This window comes from Carcharodon carcharias, chromosome 15 (genome assembly GCF_017639515.1).
Source record: "Carcharodon carcharias isolate sCarCar2 chromosome 15, sCarCar2.pri, whole genome shotgun sequence".
NCBI lineage: Eukaryota > Metazoa > Chordata > Chondrichthyes > Lamniformes > Lamnidae > Carcharodon > Carcharodon carcharias.
The window spans coordinates 80,947,133-80,959,215 of NC_054481.1; the positions used below are offsets into that span (position 1 = coordinate 80,947,133).

General features: G+C 40.6%; 1 protein-coding gene across 11 annotated transcripts in view; it reads left to right on the forward strand.

Moving 5' to 3' along the window:
- Positions 1-12,083, forward strand: part of LOC121288216 (katanin-interacting protein) — a 145,751-nt gene that overhangs the window by 63,972 nt on the left and 69,696 nt on the right. For all 11 annotated transcript variants that reach the window (XR_005945331.1, XR_005945332.1, XM_041206663.1 and 8 more), the window contains 2 exons: positions 5,948-6,126; positions 6,764-6,873. Coding sequence is in view for 9 of the 11 variants with exons in the window: in XM_041206663.1 (XP_041062597.1) it covers positions 5,948-6,126; positions 6,764-6,873 (289 nt within the window). In the remaining 2 variants the exon portion in view is untranslated. The remainder of the gene's footprint in view (positions 1-5,947; positions 6,127-6,763; positions 6,874-12,083) is intronic.

The window sequence follows — 12,083 nt, forward strand, 5'->3', positions numbered from 1 at the left end:
CTGAGTGGGGAGAGAATTCAGAAATCTGGAATGCAAAAGGACTTGGGAGTCCTAGACCAGGATTCTCTTAAGGTTAACTTGCAGGTTGAGTCGGTAATTAGGAAGGCAAATGCAATGTTGGCATTTATTTTGAGAGGACTAGAATATAAAAGCAGGGATGTGCTGCTGAGGCTTTATAAGGCTCTGGTCAGACCACATTTAGAATATTGTGAGCAGTTTTGGGCCTCGTATCTCAGGAAGGATGTACTGGCCCTGGAGAGGGTCCAGAAGAGGTTCACGAGAACAATCCCAGGAATGAAAGGCTTAACGTATGAGGAACTTTTGAGGACTCTGGGTCTGTACTCGATGGAGTTTAGAAGGATGAGGGGGGATCTGATTGAAACTTACAAAATACTGAAAGGCTTGGATAGAATGGACATGGGGAAGATGTTTCCATTAGTAGGAAAGACTAGGACCCGAGGGCACAGCCTCAGAGTAAATGGAAGACTTTTTAGAACAGAGATGAGGAGAAACTTCTTTAGCCAAAGAGTGGTGAATCTATGGAATTCATTGCCACAGAAGGCTGTGGAAGCCAGGTCATTGAGTGTATTTAAGACCGAGATAGGTAGGTTCTTGATTGGTAAGGGGATCAAAGCTTATGGGGAGAATGGGGTTGAGAAACTTATCAGCCATGATTGAATGGCGGAGCAGACTCAATGGGCTGAATGGCCTAATTTCTGCTCCTATGTCTTATGGTTTTATGTAGTATTAGCACCAATCACCCATATTTCGCCTACTTTTTCATGGCTCATGGCATTACTGGTAAGATGAGCATTTATTGTCCATTCTGATTTGCCATTGAGAAGGTGGTTTTGAACCACTTCTTGAAATGCTACAGTCCATGTGGTATAAGTAAACCCGCAGTGTTGTTAGATAGCCTGCTGCAGGATCTTGATCAAGTGGCGATGAAGGAATGGTGATGGATTTTCAAGTCAGGATGATTTATGGTTTGCATGTGAGCCTGCAGGTGGTGGTGTTCCTATGCATCTGCTGCCCTTGTTCTTCTAGGTGGTAGAGGTTGTGGGTTTGTAAGTTTCTGTTGAAAGAGCGTTGGTGAATTGCTGCACTACATCTTGTAGATGGTACACATTGCTGCCACCGTGCTGCGGTGGTGGATGGGTGCTGATCAAATGGGCTCTTTGTCAAGCTTGTCAATGGTGTCAAGCTTCTTGAATGTTGTTGGAGCCACATTCATCCAGGCAAGTGAAGAGTATTCCATCAATCTCCTGACTTGTGCTTTGTAGATGGTGGACAGGCTTTGGGGATTCAGGAGGTGAGTGACTCGCCGCAGAACTCCCAAACTCTGACCTACTCTTGTATCCACAGTATTTATATGGCTGGTCCAGTTCAGTTTCTGGTCAGAAGTATGTTGATAGTGGGGGGATTCAGCTATTAAATGTCAAGGGGATAGTTAGATTCTCTCTTGTTCGATTCTCTCTTGCAGTCATATCACTTAAAGCGAGCATGCAGGCTCAGCAAATGGCATGTTGGCCTTTAATTCAAGAGGACTTGAGTACAGGAGCAAGGATGTCTTACTGCAGCTGTACAGGGCCTTAGTGAGACCACACCTGGAGTATAGTGTGCAGTTTTGGCCTCCTTACCTAAGAAAGGATATACTTGCCAAAGGCGGAATGCAGCAACGATTCACCAGACTGACTCTTGGAATGGCAAGATTGTCGTATGAAGAAAGATTGGGCAGATGTTATGAGACAGCCTTTCAGTAAACCTGAGTTATTTAAAAATTCCAGAGGGAAACTTTAAACAATTGTCATAACCTATATTTTTAAGTGATATGTTTGAGATGCAACTCTAAATTCAAGAATCAGACCACCAGTTTTATATTAAACTAAATGAAACATTTTATTAATTTACACAAGTTAAATATATACACATGGCTAAAAATTATTACTATCATAGCTTTTAACAAATTCTCAAATTAATGGAAAGCAATGAAGGTGATTTTATCTCAAATTAATCTTCATTAAAGCAACTGCAACCCATAGACCTAACCAGACACAAGGCAAAGCATTTTCACCTTATGAATTCCAAATGAGGTTCCTTTCACTTTGGTTCCTGTGGAGACAGTTGTAGGCTTACAGCTACTTTACTCTTACATTGCCTCTGCCCCGCCCACACACAACTGCTAAAGCTATACCTAGCCCAGCTCATTGAATCACCAGCCTCTTTGAACAATAAAACCCCTTTCATGGTACCAATTTTATTGGTAATATAAACATATTGCTTGGTCTCAGCTAGCTAGGTGCCAGATTTCACTCACCTTCTTGAATGCTCTATTCAAAAAATGCAAATGCACTCTACCTCTCTCACATCTCAAAACTAGTACACATCAAAACACCCAGACTTTAATCCAATTAAGACACACCCACAGACTAAACATCTATTTTAAAAAACATATATTTTCCAATAATATTATATACATTAATAGCTTCATGACAGCCAACTATCCCTGTATTCACTAGAGTTTAGAAGAATAAGAGGAGACCTCATTAAAGCATATAAAATTCTGACAGGGATGTACCGACTGGATGCAGGGATAATTTTTCTCTGGCTGGGGCCGAGAACAAGTCTCAGGATATGGGATAAGCCATTTAGGATTGAGATGAAGAGAAACATCTTCAATCAGAGTGGTGAAACTATGGAATTCTCTACCACAGAAGGATGTGGAGGCCAAGTCACTGAAGATATTTAAGAAGGAAATAGATTTCTGGACTCTAAAGGAATCAAGAGGCATGGGGAGAAAGCGTTGAGATAGAGGATCAGCCATGACCATATTGAATGGCGGAGCAGGGCCGAACTCCTCCTATTTCCTACGTTTCTATTGCCTGGGCTGTCCACTTGTGTGGTGTGAATGTTACTTGCCACTTACCAGCCCAAACTGGAATGTTGTTCAGGTCTTGCTGCTTGCAAACATGGACTGCTTCATTTTCCGAGGAGTTGCGAATGGTGTTGAACGTTGTGCAATTGTCAGCAAACATCCCCGCTTCTGACCTTATAATAGAGGGAAGGTAATTGAAGCAGCAGAAGATGGTTGGGCCTAGGACACTATCCTGAGGAACTTCTCCAATTATGCCCTGGTACTGAGATGACTTTTTCGTGTTCAGGATATAGCTGGGCAATTTCCCACATTGTCTGAGAGATGTCAGTGTTGTAGCTGTACTGGAGCAGCTACAATTGTGGCTCATTGACTCTCCAGTTATTGAGTATCTTCAAGTGTGCTTGGGTTTTAAGCTTTGTACATCTTGTTGCTGAGTTTTCTCAATCTCAGGTGGAGTAGAAAGTGAGCCAACTTCTATGTCGATTGCATCATTCACCTTGGCCCTTAACTCTCTTGGCTGCTCTTCTATCACCCACCTTCTAGAAACTTCAGTGCACCCAACACTCTGTTCTCATATTTTGTTCTCCCCAATTTCTGCTAATCCAGCTGTCCTTGCTGAACATTTTTTATGTTTTTGGAGTGAGAGGATGGTCATAGGAGTGGTATTTTTCTTTTCACTGCTAGCCAATTTTTTCGTCCACAAGTAAAAGTGAAGAGCCCAGTTTTCATTAGCGCCACATTTGACCCCAAGATGAGCTTTCAAGCACAGACCCTCCCGTTACAAAGACTTCCTATTTTGCCTCTGTAACATTACCTACCTCCACTCTTGCTTCAGCTCATCTGCTCCAAAACTCATCCATGTCTTTGCTACCTCCAGACTTGATTATTGTAACTTACTCCTGCCCGCCCTCCCACATTCTACTCTCTGTAAACTTCAGGTCATCCAAATCTCTCCTGTCCATGTTCTATCGCTCGCCGAATGCAATTCACTCTTCACCCCTTTGCTCAGTGACCTACACTGGCTAACAGTTAAACACTGCATCAATTTTAAACTTGTCATCCTTGTTTTCAAATTTTTCCTTGGCATGGATCCCTCTAATTATCTGCCATCTCCTTCAACCCTACAACCCACTGGGGCATCTACGTTCACAATTGGTGCCTCAAGCTGCCTAGACTCTAGGCTCTGGAATTCTCTCCCTAAACTTCTCTAGTTCCTCCTTTAAAGACATTGCTTGAACCTACCTTTTTGACCAAGCATTTAGCCATCAGCTGTGTTATCTCCTTATTCAGCTCAGTCTCAAATTTTGTTCTATAATGTCCCTGTCATGTGCCTTGGGACGTTTTCTTTAGTGAAGAGCTATATAAATGCAAGTTATTGCTAATGAATTTTTAAAAAGGAATCCAAGAGGAGATTAATTAGCTCCTTGGATTGTACCTTCAACAGCCATTTTCTTTGGAGTGGAAAGGCACTTAAGTTGTCATTAGCATAATGACGAGGCTATTGTCACTTGGTGTTATTTATGTACAATTGATTCAGCACCTTCATGCTAGGGCAAATGCGAGGTTAAACACGGAAATCCAAAAGCTGCTATGTGAAATGCAATGTTGCACCATTAGCTTGTTCATTCCTCACAAAACAACATTTATGTTTACCACACAGTTGAAATGTATTAATAGCGTTAAGTTGTTGCATTTGCACTGTAGGTACAAACTAAATGTGACACAAAAAGTTAAGTCTTGTCCGTTTCATTTCAGCTAAATTTCCTTTTAATGAAATGATGTTAATTACTGCCAATCAACTTCGCTAGCACTGAAAATTAACTAACAAAAATGTGGAGTCGCATTCCTTCAGGTTTTATTTGTTGGAGATTTCCAGCAATTTATTTATTTTATTTTATTTTCTGTCTTTTTTTTCCTCTTTCTCTCTCCTTACCTGATTTAGTATTGAGTTCACCCATTGTAACATACACCTTGTTATTGCACTGTTAATTTTATAATCCTTCAAACTAATTGATTAAGGAGGTGTATAGTTGCTCGTCCTGTTCTCTCAGGTACAAGTTAGCAGGTTTCTGTCACTGTGACATTAGTCATCAGCTCACACTCCTAGCAACATGACAAGCAAAACATTAAAACTGAATGTGCAAGGACAATTCCAACTGATGGCAGACGTAGGTAATAATAGACCATTATTTCTAGTATTCCTAATCCCTAACTAGAAGCCAGCCTTTAGAGGTCAATCCACACTCTAGTAACTCACTTCTCTTTCTCTTTTCCAACAATCTGTTCAAATCAATTAATGTAAAGCAAAACACTGTTAATGTACAATCCACCGTAAGATGCAGGAGTAGAAGTAGGCCATTCGGCCCATTGAGTCTGCTCTGCCATTCAATAAGATCATGGCTGATCTACTAATCCTCAACTCCACCTTTCTGTCTTTTCCCCATAACCTTTGATTCCCTTACTGATTAAAACTGTCTATCTCAGCCTTGGATATACTTAACGACCCAGCCTTGCAGCCCTCTGTGGTAAAGAATTCCACAGATTAACAGCCCTCTGAGAGAAGAAATTCCTCCTCACCCCAGTCTTGAATGGGTGACTGCTGACTCTGAGATTGGCCCTAGACTTTCCAACAAGGGGAAACGACCTCTCAGCATCTACCCTGTCAAGCTCCCTAAGAATCTTATATGTTTCACTAAGGTCGCGTCTCATTCTTCCAAACTCCAATGTGTACAGGCCCAACCTACTCAACCTCTTCTCATAAGAAAATCCCTCCATTCCCGGGATCAACCTCATGAACCTTCTCTGGACTGCCTCCAATGCCGGTATATCTTTCCTTAGATCAGGGGACCAAAACTGTTCACAGTATTTTAGGTGTGCTCTAACTCATAAGATTCATCCTAATTAGACTTCCCATTCGAATTCTAGATCTTGCACCCTGATTTTTTTTCTCAACATAAACTTCTTTGTTATAACTCTAACCATATTTTTTTTTATTGATTTTTGGTGTATCTATTTTTAAACCTTCGTTTCAGTGTAGTCAGTAGTAGTAACAATTTCTGTTTGTTTATTTAGCCCAAGAATGTCATCAAGAGAGGGTGCTTTCTGCCACAAGAAGGAATATATCCCAGGCGAAGGATCCAGAATTATCTGCTTCTACTGTCTTTCAAGCCATGCAGAAAGAAAATGAAGATGTGCAGAGAAGCATAGAAAAGCAGAAAACAATAACAAAAACGCCCATATGTTGGCAAACGGTATGCAATAGCAAGAGAAAACTGAATTGTAAGAGATTCTGAAGCACATGCAGATAACAGAATGGGCTGGACTTGTTTCTTGGCAAGGTAGCAGAAATGTTTTATGCCTTTCTGCCCACAAGAGCCACAAAGGTTGTGGACATTGGAATTTAAATTTAATACGAAGAAGATTATCACATTGGGGAGTGAAGTTCTGAACCCGATCTCAGGCATCCTTCATAGGAAGGGAGCAATCTTAACTCAGGGAAATTGGTTGTGTGGTTTCCAGGTTTCCTAGTAATTGTATTTCAGAACAGGATTAGGGATCCTGTACAGGTATCCCATAGCCTGCTAAAGTCTATTTGAGTTTGAAAGCCCAATATGCCATAAGATAACTTTTACACTGTGTGAGTGCAGTCGGACTTCCTATTCTGAGGCTTGGGTTAAGCAATTTATAGGCTGCTATACATTGCAATTGGCTTGAAAGTGATCAATTCAGTTTCCTGGAAAAGTATTCCAATCTTCAAAAGTTATAAAAGCAATTTGAAAGAAAGTAAGATAGAAATGTAGAATTTTGTATATTTAAACTACAATATTTGATCAAGTATTTTTTGTTCAAATAGTAATGTCTCAGTTATTTGGCTATTTCGTTATTTAGCTTTCGCCTTCAGAACCAACAATAAATGGCACGCTGCAGTGTTCATCTATATCAGTAAAGCATAATATGATCGATGAAGCTATTGAACGAATCAGCTATTTGGAGCCAAGGTAATCTCATGGGTTTGTTGCTTGTCTGTAATGTCGTTACTTTGAAGTCTTTAAGATATTGCAAACTTAGACCTGTGTGCATTTCCATTTGCACTATTTGTATTTCAGCCATCATCTTTGACATTTTTTATATCGATAAGTTTTCAGTCAGAAATTCGTGCATCCACATTTATATGTAAACACATCATTCTGTACAACCTGACACTGGCTTCACACAAAGCTGTCAAATCATTTAGAATTTTTTATTTCATTATCTTTTTCTTCAAAACATTATTTTAAGCATGCATTCATTAAAAGCTTTAGTTTACCCATGAACTTGAGCATTTCCTGGGGTGTATCAGCACTGTGTTTCGTCAGCTATTCTGAGAAGCACTTATTCTTCAATTCCATCTGTTATACTAAAATATGTTCCAAAATTACTTGAAGAAAAATTAAAATTGCGATAAGGGACAATTTCCTGGAGGCAGAAAGGAGAAGGGGCTTGCTGGGATGAATACAAGACATTGCAGAAACTTGTTTAAAGGCTGAACAGAAGGGCCGGGAAAAGGCACAACATATGAAACTGACAAATGCTCAGTACCAAAACAGTAAGAGGGCATTCAGAGAAGAGGTGAAAAACTCTAGACTAAGGATAAATAATCCCTTTAAATAGTGCTGATGGGGGGCCATTCCTGCCATTAAGTGCATGTTCAGCAATGGGTGGTTGAGAGATGGCTGGACTGGAACATGGAGCTCCAAAATAGCAGCACTGGCACCAAATTGATATTGCCGAGCCCAATATTCCCCAACCCCAGCCCTAATTCCTGCACCACTTTTCATATTGCACCATTTAAACCATTTAATTTATATTGTCTCTCCTCATTTGTCCTCCGAAAAGCATCACTTCACAGTTCTGTGCATTGAATTTCACCTGCCCTCTGTTCATCTATTTCACCAGTCTATGCTCTCCTGAAGTCTGTTATGACCCTACTCACTCACTGACGACATTTCCAAGCTTTGTATTACCTGAAAGCTTTGAAATTATGCCCCTTGTAACTACGTTCAGGCTATTCATATCAATGGAACAAGCGGATGCAACAATGGTGAATGGAATCTAATTCAGACAAATGTTAATTACTGCACATAGGAAGAAAAAATGGACAATATCAATGTTAAAGTGCCAAGGATGATGCTGAATGTGGCTCGGGAGCCTTAGTTAATTAACATGTCCAACTAATGCAATCAACAAAGCCAGATGGATGTTGAACTATATAAGGTACCTCATCAGCATGTAATTTGCAATGTTTCCAGGAGAGATTGCACAGAATGAAAATCTTTATATAGTATTATTTTCACAGTATCTAACTACCTATTCACTCTGATTTCTGTTTAGTCTCAGGATTCCTTTAATGTAAATTAAATATAAATTATGTGGAAGCCCCTTCAGTTAGTATAATGTGTATAATTCAGTATCACATTATAAAATAGCCACCTTAAAATTTCTTTCAAATTTCAGCATTTTTCAGGTATTTTCCACGTCTTATAATTGACAATAACAGTACCCCTTACTAGGTATAAAATCTCACTCTGCTAATGTTAATTTGAAATTAGTTTTAATGGTTAAAATGGACATTTATTTTTTCCAACCCAAATTATCTGGTTTTTACCATTGGTAAATTACCTGGCATTTTGGAAATATTTTGTCTACGTTTTCATTGAACCCAAAAATGTGCGTAATATTAATCAAGTATGATATACACAGATATCGGTGTATGCTCCTGCTAACAGAGGGTACAACTTAATATAAGTGTAAATAAATATTAGTGTTGATTCTCCTCAGGGCAACAGGAACAGTGAAGAATCCACGCTGTGATCCATTGCTTGCCAGTATTCCAACATTTTCTCAGGATGGCCCTCACATGACGAGCTCTATTGGGTTTAGTGTGGAACAGTTAAGGGAGTGTTAGTCTTTCAGAAAAGCTATTTCCTTCCTATTTTTCATCTTCCCAAAGGTGGTTTGTTGGACAAAAATTCTGGCTGACAAAAAAGTGTGGAGGCAGGAAACAGAATTAGTCAAAAATAAGTTAATGGCACCTACATGATATCTGTTTGAATGTAAAAATAGTCCAAATGAAAATATAGAAAATAGTGGGAAATTGATAGAGGAGCAGAATACCTGACAGCCTGAACCACCTGTCTGATGATGGCAAATGGAGATCCTGAAGCATGAGATGGATATGAAGGGGATTACCTGTTAGGCACTCTGGCCCCTCCCTCGTGCAGTACATTTGGAGATGGTGGGGCAAAGTAGTTGAGAGCGGAAATAACCTTGTGTGTCACTGGTACTGCTGCCCCTACAGTGCAAGTTGGCTGCACATTTCCTTGCAGCATTTCATACAAATCTACGACTAGCTTTACGTTGATCTAGAAGATCCACCAGAACCAGTTTCCAATGGTCATAGCTTGGTGCATGTGCCAGGGCTTGTGAATTTGGTTGCCATAATGGATTAAAATTTGTCATGAGATAACATTGAGTTTATGGCACAGCATGTTAATGATGTGCATAACAATCCAGCAATTTGTGTTTAGGAAAGGCTATGCTCTGATTTGTGAATCGGCACATATTGCTGGCTGATTTATGCTGCTCCGCCATTAGCCGTACAAAAATGAGATTTGACCTCCCCCAGAGTTTCAAGAAATTGTTGGAGTTGCATAAGTATGAATTAAACTCACTTTAAACTCACTTTAGTTAGGGCTGGTATTTCACAATATAAGGACTCATAAGATCATAAGAAATAGGAGCAGGAGTAGGCTATTCAACCCATGAAATCTGCTCCACCATTAAATAAGATTGTGGTTGATCTGATTGTGGCCTTAACTCCACTTTCCTACCTGCTCCCAAAACCGTTGACTCTCTCGTGGATCAAAAAAATCTGACTAGCTCAGCCTTGAATATATTCAATAACCCAATCTCCACTGCTGTCTGTGGAAGAGAATTCCAAAAGAACAGAAATAACCTTGCTAACAACCCTGACAAACTAACAACCCTGAGAAGAAATTCCTCCTTATCTCTGTCTTAAATGGGCGATCCCTTATTTTTAAACTGTAACCCCCTAGTTCTAGATACCCAGATAAGGAGAAACATCCTCTCAGCATTTACCCTTTAAAACCCACCTCAGAATCTTCAAAAGATCATTTCTTCTTAACTCCCATGAGCATTGGACCAAACCTGCTCAGCCTTTCCTCATATTCATGTAACACCAGTCAACCACAAAGGCCGGAAAGGGAACAGTTGAAGTTCAAGTCTAACTCCTGTCAGCTTCCAAAGGTTTTTAAAGTTATTTTACCCTTTTCTTTTATTTTCCTCTCTTAATCCAATATTTTTTTATCTTACTATATCTACTTTGACTGTAATTTACTCTATTCTTAAAGTTCATTGACTAAGCAGCTAAACTATTGGTCCCATCATTCAGCAAGGTCTCAGATGCCCTGCTGATTCCCTTATCAACTCGTACTTCCAGTAGTTTGCAGTGCAAAATTAGTTAGAGCTGAAGGATGAGAGTGTAAAAGCAAATCTCAAACTCACCACGCATTGCCTCGTTTCCCAAATTCAGGGTCCATGGGCCCAGTAATTTGTCTCTTTTGCTGCTGGTTTCTCCTGCGTACTGCCTTGTATCTTGCATCATGCCCACCTTGAAATAGTGTATTTGAGGCTCACCCAAACAAACCCTTGTCATTAGTTTACCCCAATCTGCCACAAGACTGTACAATTTTCACCCAGAGACCTTGTAGCTCCATGAGGTCCTGCAAAGCTGATATTGGAAAAACACTTTCTTACCTGCCTCCTTTCATATATTTCTGTTCTGCTGGAATCCTGTGAATACTTCACTCCCTGTCCACATTTTAATGAATTTTTGAACAATGATGGTCTGTTTTTCGGAAGGTTTATTTAAACTTAGTATTTTTTTTATTCTTTCAAGGGTTATGGGCGTTGCTGGTTATGTCCATCCTTACCTTCACTTGAAAAGGTGATGCTGAGCAGCCTTCTTGTACCTTTGCAATCCATATGGTGTAGGTACACCCAGAGTGCTGTCAGAAAGGCAGTTCCAGCATTTTGACCCAGTGACAGTGAAGGAACAGCGATATAATTCCAAACCAGGATTGTATGAGACTTGGAGGGGAACTTGCAAGTGGCGGTGCTCCCATTAAACTGCTACCCTTGTCCTTCTAGATGGTAGAGGTCGCGGGTTTGGAAGGTGCTGTCTAAGGAATCTTGGTGAATTCCTGCAGTGCATCTTGTAGATGGTACACACTGCTGCTACTTCACTGCGTCATTGGTGGAGGGAGTGAATGTTCAAGGTGGTGGATGGGGTGCCAATCAAGCGGGCTGCTTTGTCCTAGATGGTGTCAAGCTTCTTGAGTTTTGTTGGAGCTGGACTCATTCAGGTGAGCAGAGAGTATTCCATCATGCTCCTGACTTATGCCTTGTAGATGGTGGACAGGCTTTGGGAGTCAAGAGATGAGTTACCTGCTGCAGAATTCCCAGCCTCTGATCTGCTGTTGTGGGCATAGTATTTATATGGCTGATCCAGTTCAGTTTCTGGTCAATGGTAACCACCAGGATTTTGATGGTAATGCCATTGAATGCCAAGGGAGGATGGTTAGATTCTCTCCTGTTGGAGATGGTCATTATCTAATGCTTGGGTGGTGTGAATTTTGTTTGCCACTTAACAGCTCAAGCCTGAATATTGTCCAGGTCTTGCTGCATTTGGACACGGGCTGCTTCAGTATCTGAGGAGTTGCAAATGATACTGAACATTGTGCAATCATCAGCAAACATCCCCATTTCTGATCTTGTGACGGACGGAAGGTCATTGATGAAGCAGCTGAAGATAGTTTGACCTAGGACACTACCCAGAGGAACCCTCACAGCCATATGCTGGGACTGAGATGATTGGTCTCCAACAACCACAACCATCTTTCTTTGTGTCTGGAGAGTTTTCCCTTGATTCCCATTGACTTCAGTTTTGCTATGCTAGGGTTCCTTGATCCCACACTGTCAAATGTTGCCTTGATGTCAAGGGCTGTCAGTCTCACCTCTCCTCAAGCTCAGCTCTTTTGACCATGTCTGGACCAGGGCTGTAATGAGGTCAGGAGCTGCGTGACCCTTACAGAACCCAAACTGAGTGTCAGTGAGCAGATTATTGCTGAGTAAGTGCCACTTGATAGCA